We start from the raw sequence: 18,318 nt of genomic DNA, 5'->3' as shown, positions 1-18,318 counted from the left end.
AGTTAATTGCACCAAGATCCTCGCTCATCCGTTGGAAATTTGCCCTCCTGAAGTTTAGTGTCCTTGTAACCCCTCTATTACACATCTTTTTAAAGGATACATGAAAACTTATTATTTTGTGATCGCTATTTCCCCAGTGATCCCCAACCCTTATATTTGCTATGCGGTCTGGCCTGTTGGTTAATTTTAGGTCTAGCAGTGCCCCCCATCTTGTTGGGTCCTGAACCAGTTGTGAAAGGTAATTGTCTCTCATAGTTGTCAAAAACCGATTACCTTTGCTGGAACTGCAGGTTTCTGTTCCCCAATCTATTTCAAGGTAGTCGAAGTCCCCCATAATAATGACTTCTCCTTGAGTCGCAACTTCATCTATTTGCTTTACGAGGATATTCTCCATTGCTTCTATTATTTTTGGAGATTTATAACAAACCCCTATCAGTAATTTATTATTTTTTCCCCCTCCCCTTATCTCCACCCACAGGGATTCTACATTTTCATTAAATTCACCTATATTATCATGCAGGATGGGATTTAAGGACGATTTTACATATAGACACACCCCACCCCCTCGCTTATCTGTACGGTCATTTCTGAACAGGCTGTAGCCCTGCAAGTTAACAGCCCAGTCATGGCTCTCATCCAGCCACGTTTCAGATATCCCCACCATGTTATAATTATGCTCCAACAACATTAGTTCTAATTCGTCCATTTTGTTGGCGAGCCTTCTGGCATTAGTATACATGCACTTGATGTTTCTCTCTGTACCTCTATTTCTTAAATTATTAACTGTTCTAACCCCACCCCCATGCCACCGCCACCCCCAACTTCCTTATTTGTGCCCAGGTCTCTGTCTGCACTATCTTACCCTCCTATAAATTGAATACCCTCCCCCCAATCCCTAGTTTAAACACTCCTCCAACCTTCTAGCCATTTTTTCCCCCAGCACAGCTGCCACTTCCCCATTGAGGTGCAGCCCGTCCCTAGCGTAGAGCCTGTAGCCAACTGAGAAGTCGGCCCAGTTCTGCAGGAACCCAAACCCCTCCTTCCTACACCAATTCTTGAGCCACTTATTAACCTCCCTAATTTCCAGTTGCCTCTCTGGAGTGGCACGTGGTACAGGCAGTATTTTGGAAAATACCACGTAGGAGGTCCTTGCTTTCAGCTTGCAGCCTAATTCCCTGAAATCATCTTTAAGGACCTTCCACCTACCTCTAACTTTGTCATTTGTGCCAATGTGCACCATGACCGCTGGGTCCTCACCAGCCCCTCCCAGTAATCTGTCCACCCGATCAGTGATGTGTCGGACTCGAGCGCCAGGCAGCACACCGTTCGACGATCCCTTTCTTTGTGACAGATTGCCCTATCTGTTCCCCTAATAATTGAGTCCCCCACTACCAGCACCTGTCTGGCCTGCCCTGCTCTCCTATTTCCCTCCTTACTGGAGCAGTCACTCCTCCGGCTTTCAGAGGACATGCCTGGCTGCAGCAGTGCTACCCCTGTACTGGCACCCCCCTCATCTGCCAACTTAGCAAACTTATTGGGATGTTCCAATAAGTTAATTAAATAGAACAAGTTGGGCATTGGACGTTTATCTTAGCAACTGTCCTGATCATGTATAGCAGAATCTCTCCATTGTCGATGTCAAATAAGATGGTAAAAAGCATTACTGGACAACCTATTTAAGTTATAGAAATGTAAAATATATTATACACATTCATATATATGTATTTTGCGTACTGTAAGATGCACCGGACCATAAGACACACCGGGAGACGAGACCTCAATCTGCACATGCGTCTTATAATCCGAAAAATACAATAAATCTACATGTGTATTATTTGGATACTAATTAGTTTTTAATAACAATTGATCAATGCTAATTGTGTACATTTTCTAATGATTATTTACACTCTAAATTGTTTCCCTTTGTCGACGTTACTACGGTGGCTCAGTGGTTAGCACAGCAGCCTTGCAGCGCTGGGGTCCTGGGTTCTAATCCCACCTTGGACAACATCTGCAAGGAGTTTGCATGTTCTCTCCGTGTTTGTGTGGGTTTCCTCCGGGTTCTCCGGTTTCCTCCCACATTCCAAAGACATACTGATAGGAAATTTAGATTGTGAGCCCCATCGGGGACAGTGATGATAATGTATGTAAAACTGTAAAGCGCTGCAGAATATGTTAGCGTTATATAAAAATAAAGATTATTATTAATATTAAAATATAAAAGAAAATAGCTCTATGCCCACAGAAAAATTGCCAATTTCAGCATCACAAAGTTTCAGATCTATGATATTTGAGGTGCAAGGTGAGGATGTTCACATGACATGTGAAAAATGCCTACAGATATGAATACCCAAAGGAAAACAGTAGTTATAGGTGAGATGCTCTGCAGGACAGAGAATAGTATAGCATTATAGGTTAATTGCTCTGCAGGACAGGGGGATAGTATGCAGGTATATGCGAGATGCTCTGCAGGACAGAATAATATAGAATTATAGGCGAGATGCTCTGCAGGACAGAATAGTATAGAATTGTAGGTTAAATGCTCTGCATGACAGGGGGATAGTATGTAGGTATACGTGAGATGCTCTGCAGGACAGAATAATACAGAATTATAGGTGAGATGCTCTGCAGGACAGGGAATAGTATAGAATTATAGGTTAAATGCTCTGCATGACGGGGATAGTGTGCAGGTATATGTGAGATGCTCCGCAGGACAGAATAATATAGAATTATAGGCGAGATGCTCTGCAGGACAGAGAATAGAATTATAGGTTAAATGCTCTGCAGGACAGGGGGATAGTATACAGGTATAGGCAAGATGCTCTTCAGGACAGGAGACTAATATAGAATTATAGGTTAAATGCTCTGCAGGACAGGGGGATAGTATACAGGTACAGGTGAAATGTTCTTCAGGGCAGAAGAATATAGATTTATAGGTGAGATGCTCTGCTGGGCAGAGAATAGTATAGAATTATAGGCTAAATGCTCTGCAGGACAGGGGATAGTATGCAGGTATACATGAGATGTTCTGCAGGACAGAGAATAGTATAAAATTATATTTAAATTGCTCTGCAGGACAGGGGGATAGTATACAGGTATACGTGAGATGCTCTGCAGGACAGAATAATATAGAATTATAGGTGAGATGCTCTGCAGGACAGAAGAATAGTATAGAATTATAGGCGAGATGCTCTGCAGGGCAAGAGAATAATATGCCAGTCAATGCAGTGAATATGCATGAGGCTTAATGGGTGGAGACTGGTAAGCCCGATCTACTTTTATCTCTCTGTCTATTCTATTCAGTCTATCTATCCTATCTGTCTGTCTTCTCTTTTCGAACTTTATACAGCATGGGAAAGACCATGTTAAAAACTAATTACACACGGACACCACACAGATGTCACACGGATGTTAGCTGAGAAAAAAAAGCAAAATCTCATCACACTGGCATAACCATACGGAAAGCACTCGCGTGACTGTCATACATCAAAATCGCTCCAATAACGCATACACTAGTGTGCCTCTACCCTATAGGTGAGATGCTCTGCCGGGCAGGAGAATAGTATAGAGTTATAGGTGAGATGCTCTGCTGGGCAGGAGAATAGTATAGAGTTATAGGTGAGATGCTCTGCTGGGCAGGAGAATAGCATAGAGTTATAGGTGAGATGCTCTGCTGGGCAGGAGAATAGCATAGAGTTATAGGTGAGATGCTCTGCCGGGCAGGAGAATAGTGTAGAGTTATAGGTGAGATGCTCTTCAGGACAGAAGAATGTCGGCGAAAATTGCCCACACAGAAAATTAACCACAAGTTTATTAAGAACAGTTTATTAAGGAGGTCTAATAACAACAATAGCTCCGATTTAGTAAACAATCATTGCATACCTGCAAATTAGCCATTTTACTGCAAATTAGCTATTCTCCTTAAGTATGACATGCATCATGTTGCAGAGACCTGTCGGGTCCCTGCACTGCGTTACAAGCTGCTGACACAGTGGCTGTGAGCTGACGTCGGAGGTGCAGCCAGAGGGCGCGGCGCATGACAGTGGTACACACTGCCGGCTGTGCCGGTGACTACAAAAGACACTGGGCAACGTGGAGCAGAGGAAAGGTGAGTAGGATTTTGTTTTTATTTATGTATTAGGCCCCGTTCTGCCCCTAATGCATAATTAAAAACAAAAACACATACACTAGGATTGGGGACCATGTAAACCCGGATGGGGACATATATACCAGGAAGGGGGCATATATACCAGGATGGAGACCATGTGGACCATGCATACCAGGATGGGGACCATATATACCAGCATTGGGACATACCAGGATGCAGACATATTCACCAGGATGATGGGCATATATACCAGGATGGGGGACATTACTACATAATGAAGGGGGAGGGGGCTATTCATAAGTCTTTATAGAATTTAGAACACTACAGGGGCCCATACATCTTACTAATGTGTGTGTGGGGGTCAGGTCCAAATTTCGCACTAGGGCCCATCAGACTCCAGTTACACCACTGCAAAAACATATCATATAGTCTCAGCAAAAACACAAGGTGGAACAAGTGACAGAATCTTACTTTTCTGCTGTGCCTTCTGGGCTTAGAGGACCAACTATCTCTGCCAGTAGCACCTTGCTTTTGGTGGGCTCCCACTGAGATGATAATGTATTAGATGTGACCTGCAGTTCCATGTAACTCCACAGATAATACAGTGATGCTTTTCTAAGTAATGATAGCAGTGATGGCTCCTCTGGATTACACTGCTGCTGATTCTGCATGTGCTGCTATTCTGGGCTGGTGGGGGGAGTAAGGCAGAATCAGTGAGAGATGAGAGCACACTATATCTATCTATTGCTGATAATGACAGACTGCTACAAACCACAGATCTTCATCATTTGTGTAGTTTTGCACTAGGTCAACTGTAAGCCACAAGTTGATCACATATCATGGGAACATCCTCACCTTGCACCTCAAATATCATAATTCTGAAACTCTGTGATGCTGCAATTTTCTGTGTGGGCAATTTTCAATGTGGGCAATTTTCCGTGTCGGCATTTTTCCTGTGGGCAATTTTCCTGTTGGGATTTTTCAGGGAACCAGTTATCAGATGTCTAAGGTTTATTCCGATTAAATTATTTCCCACAATTTGAACACAAAAAATGGTTTCTCCCCTGTGTGAGTTATCCGAGGTATAATAAGAGCTGAATTACTGGAAAAACATTTCCCTCAATTTGAACATGGGGGGCTTCACCCCCATATGAGTTCTCCAGTGTCTAATAAGATCTGAATTTTTAGAAAAACATTTCCCACAATTTGAACATGAAAATGGCTGCTCCACTGTGTGACTTCTCTGGTGTAGAACAAGTTTGGATTTCTCTGCAAAACATTTCCCACATTCTGAACACGAAAATGTCTTCTCCCCTGTGTGAATTTTCCAATCTCTAGTATCTGAATTATCAGAAAAACATTTCCCACAATTTGAACATGAATATGGCTTCTCTGAAAAATATTTTCCACATTTGATACATGAAAATGGCTTCTTTCCTGTGTGAGTTTTTTGATGGTGAACAAGGTGATGTTTTACTGTAAAACATTTCCCACATTCTGAACATGAAAATGGCTTCTCCCCTGTGTGAATCCTCAGATGTCTAACAAGATTTGTTTTTCGATTAAAGCAATTCCCACATTCTGAACACGAAAATGGCTTCTCCCCCGTGTGACATCTCTGATGTAGAACAAGTTTGGATTTCCCTGCAAAACATTTCTCACATTCTGAACACGAAAATGGCTTCTCCCCAGTGTGAATTTTCCGATCTCTAGTAGCTGAATTATCGGAATAACATTTCCCACAATTTGAACATGAATATGGCTTCTGTGAAAAACATTTTCCACATTTGACACATGAAAATGGCTTCTTCCCGGTGTGAGTTCTTTGATGTTGAACAAGGTGATGTTTTACTGTAAAACATTTCCAACATTCTGAACATGAATATGGCTTCTGCCCTGTGTGAATTCTTTGATGCACAATTAAACATGATTTTCGTTTAAAAGACTTCCCACATTCGGAGCATGAAAATGCCTTTTTGCACGAGTGAATTATCTGATGTGTAACCAGATTTGATTTCCCAGTAAAACATTTCCCACATTCTGAGCAAGAAAATGGCTTCTCCCCTGTGTGACACCTCTGATGTGTTACAAGTACTGATTTAGTATTGAAACCTTTCCCACATTCTGAACATGAAAATGGCTTCTCCCCTGTGTGGATTCTCAGATGTCTAACAAAATTTGTTTTTCTATTAAAACATTTCTCACATTCTGAACAAGAAAATGGTTTTTCCCCTATGTGAGCTATTTTATGTTCAACTGTCCTTCTGTGATTTTTCTTTTGCGTATTTTTCTTTGATGAAGCAGAAAAAAGGACCTGTTGAAAAACATCAGATGACAGATATTTTCTGAGAAGGTCTTGAGGTGTATCTGGTACAATGTCATGGTTTTCACAAGTATCTGGTGTGATACAAACATTATCAGCTGCAAATTCTGAGAATATTTGACGTCCCTCTGAGCTCCTGGTACAGTCATCTGCCAAGAATACAAATTATTTTATTTTTTCAGTAACATTACATTGAAATTATATTACTGTTTATTTTATTCTATACTTTATAGCATTTCCATGCAAACTGTAATACAATTCAATTATTGACAGATTAAGACAATAAACTACAGAAGAGGGACTAACAGATTGTAGTGTTAGGCCACCAGGATCTGTCCTCTCAAATTTTCACTTTTCTATTAACCCCTTCGCGACATCTGCCGTACTTGTACTGCAGAGGTCGCATCTCTTCCTTTAATGTGGGCTCCGGCGGTGAGCCCACATCAAAGCCGGGACATGTCAGCTGTTGTGAACATAGAATGTGCACCTACACACTGCACTTATGCCAACATGGGTGCTGGCTAATTTTTGGGGTTTTGCTTTAGTTTTTTTGCACATTGTACATACAGGGGTGTGGCTCCCCCATTTTGGACTTTACATACTGTCCATATAGCTATCCACAGGCAGGTGTTTAAACAGTGAACTAAAAGAATTAGGGACTAGTGATGAGCGAGTGTACTCGTTGCTCGGGTTTTCCCGAGCACGCTCGGGTGACCTCCGAGTATTTGTTAGTGTTTGGAGATTTTCATAGCGGCAGCTGAATGATTTACAGCTATTAGCCAGGCTGAGTACATTTAGAATTGAGAGTCCTCAGTGGTTGATACTTTTTAATGGCTAACTGAAAAGATGGCAACAAATTGCAAGCTATCAAGACTACTTCGGTCCCTTCATCAGGCTTAGACTAATATAAATTCTGATGAATTACCTACTTATGCACAATACAGCCCAGAAATAATGCCATAGATAAGACAAGTGACTTGAAGCAGAACTACCATTATGTGAGAGTGATAAACAGTTGTGTCCACATTTCTCTCTAGAATCCTCAGGGGATTCTAGAGAGAAATGTGCTGCCCAGTGTCAGAAAGCTTGGCCTCAGTCGCAAGTCATGGGTCTTGCAACAGGATAATGACCCAAAACACAGAGCTAAAAACACTCAAGAATGGCTAAGAGGAAAACATTGGACTATTCTGAAGTGGCCTTCTATGAGCCCTGAATTAAATCTATTGAGCATCTTTGGAAAGAGCTGAAACATGCCGTCTGGAAAAGGCAACCTTCAAACTGGAGACAACTGGAGCAGTTTGCTCTTGAGGAGTAGACTAAAATACCTGTCAAGAGGTGCAGAAGTCTCATTGACAGTTACAGGAATCGTTTGATTGCAGTGATTGCCTCAAAAGGTTGTGCAACAAAATATTAAGTTAAGGGTACCATCATTTCTGTCCAGGCCTATTTCATGAGTTTCATTTTATTTATTTTTATTCTGCGGGAGCATGGTTGAAAAGAAATGTCTGACTTTCATTTGTTCATTTTCATAGATTTGTGTGTATAACCTGCAATGTTATGTGTAGTAAGGAAATCATCCAGCCCTTTTTTAAAAGCTGCTAAAGTGTCTGCCATTACTACCTTTTGTGGTCGGTATTCCACAGTGACTGCTCTAACTGTAAAGAACCCTTTCCTATTTACTGTAGCTGCCGGAATCTCCTTTCTTCCACCTGTAATGAGTGGCCCCTAGTCCTCAGTATGGTCTTTGGAAAGAATAAATCATGTGCCAGTGTTGTGAAACGCATTCTTTAGACCTGGAGTGCTATGGCTTAGGGGACTAGGGGTCAGAACAAACTGAAATGTCATCCGCATTGTAAAAGATTACCTGTTATGGTGACTGGGGACTGTGCAGAACACGGACTCAAACGGTGTCTGTTGTGAATTCTGTGGCAGAGTTCACTCCTGTGGTCACAAGTGGTACTTCGGCTGATTCTCTCTGGGAGCTTCCGTTTGTGGAGGAAAGTGGTACTGCAGCTTCTGAGTTTCCTCCCTCAGGTGATCTGGTGAGGTCGTTAGCTGCTTCTCTACTTAACTCCAGCTGATGCTTTGATCCATGCTTCCTGTCAATGTTCCAGTGTTGGACTTGTGTTTCTCTGGATCATTCCTGTGGCCTGCTGCTCTGCATAGCTAAGTGCTTCTTTGCTATTTGTTGCTATTTTTTCTGTCCAGCTTGTCTATTTGTTTTGCTGGAAGCTCTGGGACGCAAAGGGTGTACCTCCTTGCCGTTAGTTCGGTACGGAGGGTCTTTTTGCCCCCTTTGCGTGGTTTTCTTTAGGGTTTTGTGTAGACCGCAAAGTTATCTTTCCTATCCTCGTTCTGTCTAGAATATCGGGCCTCACTTTGCTGAATCTATTTCATCCCTACGTTTGTCTTTTCATCTTACTCACAGTCATTATATGTGGGGGCTGCCTTTTCCTTTGGGGTGTTTCTCTGAGGCAAGGTAGGCTTATTTTTCTATCTTCAGGCTAGTTAGTTTCTCAGGCTGTGCCGAGTTGCGTTAGGCGCAATCCACAGCTGCCTCTAGTTGTGTTTGGAGAGGATCAGGAATTGCGGTCTACAGAGTTTCCACGTCTCAGAGCTCGTTCTATTATTTTGGGTTATTGTCAGGTCACTGTATGTGCTCTGATCGCTATGTACATTGTGTTACTGAATTGCCTATCAGAACAGTACAGGAAGCCAAAAGTACTAATGATTCTCAATAGAGGGAAAAAAGAAGTTCTGAGACCATTTTTTTTCCTTTGCACTGTGATTTGTCTTTTTTTTCCCCTAGACATTTGGGTGGTTCAGGACACAGGTGTTACAATGGACATTAAAGGTCTGTCTTCATGTGTAGATCAGCTCACGGCAAGAGTTCAAGATATTCAAAATTTTGTGGTTCAGAATTCTTTGTTAGAACCGAGAATTCCTATTCCAGATTTGTTTTTTGGAGATAGAACTAAATTTCTGAGTTTCAAGAATAATTGTAAACTGTTTCTGGCTTTGAAACCTCGCTCCTCTGGTGACCCAGCGCAACAGGTTAGGATAGTCATTTCTTTTTTGCGTGGCGACCCTCAGGACTGGGCATTTTCTCTTGCGTCAGGAGATCCTGCATTGAGTGATATCGATGCGTTTTTCCTGGCGCTTGGATTGCTGTACGATGAGCCTAATTCAGTGGATCAGGCAGAAAAAAATTTGCTGGCTCTTTGTCATTCTCAGGATGATATAGAGCTATATTGCCAGAAATTTAGAAAATGGTCCGTGCTCACTCAATGGAATGAATCTGCGCTTGCAGCCATTTTCAGAAAGGGTCTCTCTGAAGCCATTAAGGATGTCATGGTGGGATTTCCTATGCCCGCTGGTTTGAATGAGTCTATGTCTTTGGCCATTCAGATCGGTCGACGCTCGCGTGAGCGTAAATCTGTGTACCATTTGGCGGTATTACCTGAGATTAAACCTGAGCCTATGCAGTGCGATAGGACTATGACCAGAGTTGAACGGCAAGAACACAGACGTCTGAATGGGCTGTGTTTCTACTGTGGTGATTCCACTCATGCTATCTCTGATTGTCCTAAGCGCACTAAGCGGTTCGCTAGGTCTGCCGCCATTGGTACTGTACAGTCAAAATTTCTTCTGTCTGTTACCTTGATATGCTCCTTGTCGTCGTATTCTGTCATGGCGTTTGTGGATTCAGGCGCTGCCCTGAATTTGATGGACTTGGATTATGCTAAACGTTGTGGGTTTTTATTGGAGCCCTTGCAGTGTCCTATTCCATTGAGAGGAATTGATGCTACACCTTTGGCCAAGAATAAGCCTCAATACTGGACCCAGCTGACCATGTGCATGGCTCCTGCACATCAGGAGGTTATTCGCTTTCTGGTGTTGCATAATCTGCATGATGTGGTCGTGTTGGGGTTGCCATGGCTACAAGCCCATAATCCAGTATTGGATTGGAATTCCATGTTGGTGTCCAGCTGGGGTTGTCAGGGGGTACATGGTGATGTTCCATTTCTGTCAATTTCGTCATCCACCCCTTCTGAGGTTCCAGAGTTCTTGTCTGATTAGCGGGATGTATTTGATGAGCCCAAGTCCGATGCCCTGCCTCCGCATAGGGATTGTGATTGTGCTATCAATTTGATTCCTGGTAGTAAATTCCCAAAAGGTCGACTGTTTAATTTATCCGTGCCTGAGCACACCGCTATGCGTAGTTATGTGAAGGAATCCCTGGAGAAGGGGCATATTCGCCCGTCATCGTCGCCATTAGGAGCAGGGTTCTTTTTTGTAGCCAAGAAGGATGGTTCGCTGAGACCGTGTATAGATTACCGCCTTCTTAATAAGATCACGGTTAAATTTCAGTACCCCTTGCCATTGTTATCTGATTTGTTTGCTCGGATTAAGGGGGCTAGTTGGTTCACTAAGATAGATCTTCGTGGTGCGTATAATCTGGTGAGAATCAGGCAAGGCGATGAATGGAAAACTGCATTTAATACGCCCGAGGGTCATTTTGAGTATCTAGTGATGCCGTTCGGACTTGCCAATGCTCCATCAGTGTTTCAATCCTTTATGCATGACATCTTCCGTGAGTACCTGGATAAATTCCTGATTGTGTACTTGGATGACATTTTGATCTTCTCGGATGATTGGGAGTCTCATGTGAAGCAGGTCAGAACGGTTTTTCAGGTCCTGCGTGCTAATTCTTTGTTTGTGAAGGGATCAAAGTGTCTCTTTGGTGTGCAGAAGGTTTCATTTTTGGGGTTCATCTTTTCCCCTTCTACTATCGAGATGGATCCGGTTAAGGTCCAAGCCATCCATGATTGGACTCAGCCGACATCTCTGAAAAGTCTGCAAAAGTTCCTGGGCTTTGCTAATTTTTATCGTAGCTTCATCTGCAATTTTTCTAGTGTTGCCAAACCATTGACCGATTTGACCAAGAAGGGTGCTGATTTGGTCAATTGGTCTTCTGCTGCTGTGGAAGCTTTTCAAGAGTTGAAGCGTCGTTTTTCTTCTGCCCTTGTGTTGTGTCAACCAGATGTTTCTCTTCCGTTCCAGGTCGAGGTTGATGCTTCTGAGATTGGAGCAGGGGCTGTTTTGTCACAGAGAGGTTCTGGTTGCTCAGTGATGAAACCATGCGCTTTCTTTTCCAGGAAGTTTTCGCCTGCTGAGCGAAATTATGATGTGGGCAACCGAGAGTTGCTGGCCATGAAGTGGGCATTCGAGGAGTGGCGTCATTGGCTTGAAGGAGCTAGGCATCGCGTGGTGGTGTTGACTGATCATAAGAACTTGACTTATCTCGAGTCTGCCAAGCGCTTGAATCCTAGACAAGCTCGTTGGTCGTTGTTTTTTGCCCGTTTTGACTTTGTGATTTCGTACCTTCCGGGCTCTAAAAATGTGAAGGCGGATGCTCTGTCTAGGAGTTTTGTGCCCGACTCTCCGGGTTTATCTGAGCCGGCGGGTATCCTCAAGGAAGGAGTAATTGTGTCTGCCATCTCCCCTGATTTGCGGCGGGTGCTGCAAAAATTTCAGGCTAATAAACCTGATCGTTGCCCAGCGGAGAAACTGTTTGTCCCTGATAGGTGGACGAATAGAGTTATCTCTGAACTTCATTGTTCGGTGTTGGCTGGTCATCCTGGAATCTTTGGTACCAGAGAGTTAGTGGCTAGATCCTTTTGGTGGCCCTCTCTGTCGCGGGATGTGCGTACTTTTGTGCAGTCCTGTGGGATTTGTGCTCGGGCTAAGCCCTGCTGTTCTCGTGCCAGTGGGTTGCTTTTGCCCTTGCCGGTCCCGAAGAGGCCTTGGACACATATCTCTATGGATTTTATTTCTGACCTTCCCGTTTCTCAAAAGATGTCAGTCATTTGGGTGGTCAGTGATCGCTTTTCTAAGATGGTCCATCTGGTACCCTTGTCTAAATTGCCTTCCTCCTCTGATTTGCTGCCTTTGTTCTTCCAGCATGTGGTTCGTTTGCATGGCATTCCAGAGAATATTGTTTCTGACAGAGGTTCCCAGTTTGTTTCGAGGTTTTGGCAAGCCTTTTGTGGTAGGATGGGCATTGACTTGTCTTTTTCCTCGGCTTTCCATCCTCAGACTAATGGCCAGACCGAGTGAACCAATCAGACCTTGGAAACCTATCTGAGATGCTTTGTTTCTGCCGATCAGGATGACTGGGTGTCCTTTTTGCCTTTGGCTGAGTTCGCCCTTAATAATCGGGCCAGCTCGGCTACCTTGGTTTCGCCGTTTTTCTGCAATTCTGGGTTCCATCCTCGTTTCTCTTCAGGACAGGTTGAGTCTTCGGACTGTCCTGGTGTGGATACTGTGGTGGACAGGTTGCAGCAGATTTGGACTCAGGTAGTGGACAATTTGACCTTGTCCCAGGAGAAGGCTCAACTTTTCGCTAATCGCAGACGCCGTGTGGGTCCCCGACTTCGTGTTGGGGATCTGGTTTGGTTATCTTCTCGTCATATTCCTATGAAGGTTTCCTCTCCTAAGTTTAAACCTCGTTTTATTGGTCCGTATAGGATTTCTGAGGTTCTTAATCCTGTGTCTTTTCGTCTGACCCTTCCAGATTATTTTTCCATACATAATGTATTCCATAGGTCGTTGTTGCGGAGATACGTGGCACCTATGGTCCCATCTGTTGAGCCTCCTGCCCCGGTTTTGGTGGAGGGGGAATTGGAGTATATTGTGGAGAAGATTTTGGATTCTCGTGTTTCAAGACGGAAACTCCAGTATCTGGTTAAATGGAAGGGTTATGCTCAGGAAGATAATTCCTGGGTTTTTGCCTCTGATGTCCATGCTCCCGATCTTGTTCGTGCCTTTCATGTGGCTCATCCTGGTCGGCCTGGGGGCTCTGGTGAGGGTTCGGTGACCCCTCCTCAAGGGGGGGGGGTACTGTTGTGAATTCTGTGGCAGAGTTCACTCCTGTGGTCACAAGTGGTACTTCGGCTGATTCTCTCTGGGAGCTTCCGTTTGTGGAGGAAAGTGGTACTGCAGCTTCTGAGTTTCCTCCCTCAGGTGATCTGGTGAGGTCGTTGGCTGCTTCTCTACTTAACTCCACCTGATGCTTTGATCCATGCTTCCTGTCAATGTTCCAGTGTTGGACTTGTGTTTCTCTGGATCATTCCTGTGGCCTGCTGCTCTGCATAGCTAAGTGCTTCTTTGCTATTTGTTGCTATTTTTTCTGTTCAGCTTGTCTATTTGTTTTGCTGGAAGCTCTGGGATGCAAAGGGTGTACCTCCGTGCCGTTAGTTCGGTACGGAGGGTCTTTCTGCCCCCTTTGCGTGGTTTTCTTTAGGGTTTTGTGTAGACCGCAAAGTTATCTTTCCTATCCTCGTTCTGTCTAGAATATCGGGCCTCACTTTGCTGAATCTATTTCATCCCTACGTTTGTCTTTTCATCTTACTCACAGTCTTTTCCTTTGGGGTATTTCTCTGAGGCAAGGTAGGCTTATTTTTCTATCTTCAGGCTAGTTAGTTTCTCAGGCTGTGCCGAGTTGCATAGGGAGCGTTAGGCGCAATCCACAGCTGCCTCTAGTTGTGTTTGGAGAGGATCAGGAATTGCGGTCTACAGAGTTTCCACGTCTCAGAGCTCGTTCTATTATTTTGGGTTATTGTCAGATCACTGTATGTGCTCTGATCGCTATGTACATTGTGTTACTGCATTGCCTATCAGAACAGGTGTCACTGTGAAAGGTAATATCATACTCCTGTGACTGAGGCGAGTGATGTGCCATAAAATGTAATAATGTCCTCTGCATTCTCCCAACTCGCATGCTTTCTGGAGGCAAAGGGAGCATATTGTGACCTGCTTTTGGGCGTACTACTGCCCAGTTGGCTGGTACCAGTGATGGTAGTGCTTCTGCAGTTCCTACATTCTTAGCTATGATATGCATTTTAGTCTTTTACACTACCATGTTCATTGCCATTATTTATTTTACCACACATTTTTTCAACCCTATATTTGACAAAAGTTCATCTTTTCAATCTAAATTGTTCTACTTTCTCAAAAATGACAAATGACAAAAGACGACATAATGGGTAGGTGGGTACATGTCCAAAAAGACAGAAACTTTAAAATGCTACTTTATTAGCATGTAGGGGTATCAATATAAACGAATATACAGGCATACAAAAGCAGATATGCGCAGTTAAATGTTTAGATTCTTTTTATTAATTTGTTATTTTTCTTTAAACTAAAATTACCTTCCCATAAAAAGAATTTTGGGGTTAGTTACATGTTTGAAAAGTCAACAAAATCAGGAGTATTGGTATGGAATATAGATATGTGATTTTTTTACTAATAAAACAGTTGTCAATTTAAAAAAAAATGTATCACACAAACACCACACTTAGTGAGGTAGACAGTTGCGGCGCCCCAGGGTCCTGGTCATCGCAGTGGTATTGATTTCCTGTCGGGGAGAGTGATGCTACGTTTGGAGGCAAAAAAGGATAACTGCATCCAGGTATCACAAACATGCAACAAATTTCACACTCCAGGTCACCAGGGGGAGCTTCTGCTCCTATTTATTAGGTCAGTCCCCATATATATATACTAGCTATTGAACCCGTTCTACGCCCGGGTGGCGAGCATTTATATTGGTATATGGTCTCCATCCTGGTATGTGCTGCTCCATCCTGCGTCCCCATCCTGTCATGTGCTGCTCCCATCCTGCGCCCCAATCCTGTCATGTGCTGCTCCATCCTGCATCCCCATCCTGACATGTGCTGCTCCATCCTGCGTATCCATCCTGTCATGTGCTGCTCCATCCTGCGCCCCCATTCTGTCATGTGCTGCTCCATCCTGCGCCCCCATTCTGTCATGTGCTGCTCCATCCTGCATCCCCATCCTGTCATGTGCTGCTCCCATCCTGCGCCCCCGTTCTGTCATGTGCTGCTCCCATCCTGCACCCCCGTTCTGTCATGTGCTGCTCCCATCCTGCGCCCGTTCTGTCATGTGCTGCTGCCATCCTGCGCCCGTTCTGTCATGTGCTGCTCCCATCCTGCGCCCGTTCTGTCATGTGCTGCTGCCATCCTGCGCCCGTTCTGTCATGTGCTGCTCCCATCCTGCGCCCGTTCTGTCATGTGCTGCTCCCATCCTGCTCCCCTGTTCTGTCATGTGCTGCTGCCATCCTGCGCCCGTTCTGTCATGTGCTGCTGCCATCCTGCGCCCGTTCTGTCATGTGCAGCTGCCATCCTGCGCCCGTTCTGTCAAGTGCTGCTGCCATCCTGCCCCCGTTCTGTCATGTGCTGCTCCCATCCTGCGCCACCATTGTATGATATGCCCCCCATAAGACGCTCCAGTGTGTATGCCCCCGTATGCTGCTGCCATATAGAAAAAAAAAAATACCATACTCACCTATCGCCCGGCTCCACTGCAGGTGTGTCTTCAAGAAAATGGCGCCGGAAAGCGCGGACTGTGCAGGCTCCGATTCCGGCAGCAGGAATCGGCGCCTGCGCAGTCCGCGCTTTCCGGCGCCATTTTCTTGAAGACACACCTGCAGTGGAGCCGGAGCGTGTCTTCAAGAAAATGGCGCCGGAAAGCGCCTGCGCAGTCCGCGGTTTTCCTGCGCCATTTTCTTGAAGACACACTCCGGCTCCTCTGCCTGTGACTGGTAAGTCAGAGGGCGGCGCCGGCGCGCATTAAGCGTGTCATCGCGCCCTCTGAACTGTCACAGCAGAGGAGCCGGGAGACGGAGCCGCACGCAGCGCTGGAACGGGGAAAGGTGAATATACTTACCCTCCTGGCAGTCCCTGACTCTCCGGTGGAGATCGCGGTATGCGTTCAGTGTTTACGCATACCGCGATCTCCTGGGAGCGTCACTCTGTGGGGGCCAGACTGCGCCGGCGCTTGCGCCTGCGCAGTCTATAAAGGCTTCGGACAGAGTGACGCTCCCAGCGTTATATTATAGAGAGAGACACCACATCTGTGAGACCCTTATGTGAAGCCATAGGCAGTAAGGGACTACACCCCTGCAGCACAAGGGAAGGCTACTGATTTCCACCTAGACAAGGAGACTCTGGACTTGCCTCCAAACCGGCCGGACTCTGCCTGCCCTGTGATCTGGTGTCCTGGACTGTGGATGCTGAAGTCTTCAGTAAAGGTAAAGAGACTGCAACCTGTGCCTCTCACCATACCACCATCTACACACTGGGAAGCCCTGGGGACATACTTCATCTGTGGGAAGGTATACCATCTAGCTGCCATAACATCACCCCAGCGGACCCCTTAAAGCAGCATCGGTCATCCTGACCGAATACCACAGGTGGCGTCACAAATACAAACTATATCCATTTAACCCCTTCAAGTCGCGGCCCTTTTTCGTTTTTGCGTTTTCATTTTTCACTTCCCTCCTTCCCAGAGCCATAACTTTTTTATTTTTCCGTCAATATGGTCATGTGAGGGCTTATTTTTTGCGGGACGAGTTGTACTTTTGAACGACACCATTGGTTTTACCATGTCTTTTACTAGAAAACGGGAAAAAAATTCCAAGTGCGGTGAAATTGCAAAAAAAGTGCAATCCCACACTTGTTTTTTGCTTGACTTTTTTGCTAGGTTCATTAAATGCTAAAACTAACCTGCCCTTGTGATACTCTAGGTCATTACGAGTTCATAGACATATAACATGTCTAGGTTATTTTTTATCCAAGTGGTGAAAAAAAATTCAAAACTTTGCTTAAAAAAAAAAAAAAGTGCCATTTTCCGAAACCCGAAGCGTCTCCATTTTTCGTGATCTGGGGTCGGGTGAGGGCTTATTTTTTGCGTGCCGAGCTGACGTTTTTTAATGATACCATTTTGGTGCAGATACGTTCTTTTGATCGCCCGTTATTGCATTTTAATGCAATGTCACGGCGACCAAAAAAATGTAATTCTGACGTTTCGGATTTTTTTCTCGCTACGCTGTTTAGCGATCAGGTTAATGCTTTTTTATTGATAGAGTGGGCGATTCTGAACGCGGCGATACCAAATACGTGTATGGTTTTTTTTTTTAATTGTTTTATTTAGGATGGGGCGAAAGCGGGGTGATTTAAACTTTTATATTTTTTTCATATTTTTAAAAACTTTTTTTTTTACTTGTGCCATGCTTCAATAGCCTCCATGGGAGGCTAGAAGCTGGCATAGCCTGATCGGCTCTGCTACATAGGAGCGATCATCAGATCGCTGCTATGTAGCTGAAATGCAGGTGTGCTGTGAGAGCCGACCACAGGGGGGCGCTCACAGCAGGCCGGCATCAGTAACCATAGAGGTCTCAAGGACCTCTATGGTTACCTTCCTGATGCATGGTTACCTTCCTGATGCATCGCCGACCCCGATCATGTGACGGAAGCGCCGGTTAAATGCCACTGTCTGCGATTGACAGCGGCATTTAACAGGTTAATAGCGGCGGGTGAATAGCGATTTCACCCGCCGCTATTGCGCGCACATGTCAGCTGTACAAAACAGCTGACAAGTCGCGACTTTGATGTGGGCTCACCGCCGGAGCCCACATCAAAGGGGGTGGCACGGCATGCGCAGTAATAGTACGGCGCATGTCGTGAAAGGGTTAAAGACCTTTCCCCTTCTATACGGACGTCCCAGGGCCACGGACCGAGTCAGCCACCGTGACATCCCACTGTGAACTGCAGGACCCGGTACCAAGTACCCCACGGCCCTTGGGGGGCAATCCACAGTCACAGTTAAATGTCTTGATTTTGGTTCATTTTAGTGAGTATTGTTTAAAATGCAATTGTCCCCCCTTTACAAAAATTAATATACAAGAAATTGAAAAATTTGCTTGTAACAAGCACTTTGTCCTTGACTGACACCAAATTCAGATTTCATTTTCTTTGACAAATATTGTATTGGCTATATATATATATATATATATATATATATATAT

General features: G+C 44.7%; 1 protein-coding gene across 1 annotated transcript in view; it reads right to left on the bottom strand.

Annotated features, from left to right (window-relative positions):
* Positions 1 to 1,831: 1,831 nt before the first annotated feature.
* LOC138666995 (zinc finger protein 568-like) overlaps positions 1,832 to 18,318 on the bottom strand; it is a 54,416-nt gene continuing 37,929 nt past the window's right edge. Inside the window, exon 11 of the mRNA XM_069755208.1 lies at positions 1,832 to 6,580. Coding sequence (XP_069611309.1) covers positions 5,208 to 6,580 — 1,373 coding nt within the window. The 3' untranslated portion in view covers positions 1,832 to 5,207. The remainder of the gene's footprint in view (positions 6,581 to 18,318) is intronic.

Source organism: Ranitomeya imitator, chromosome 2, assembly GCF_032444005.1.
Source record: "Ranitomeya imitator isolate aRanImi1 chromosome 2, aRanImi1.pri, whole genome shotgun sequence".
NCBI lineage: Eukaryota > Metazoa > Chordata > Amphibia > Anura > Dendrobatidae > Ranitomeya > Ranitomeya imitator.
This window is presented reverse-complemented; position numbering and strand designations above follow the sequence as displayed.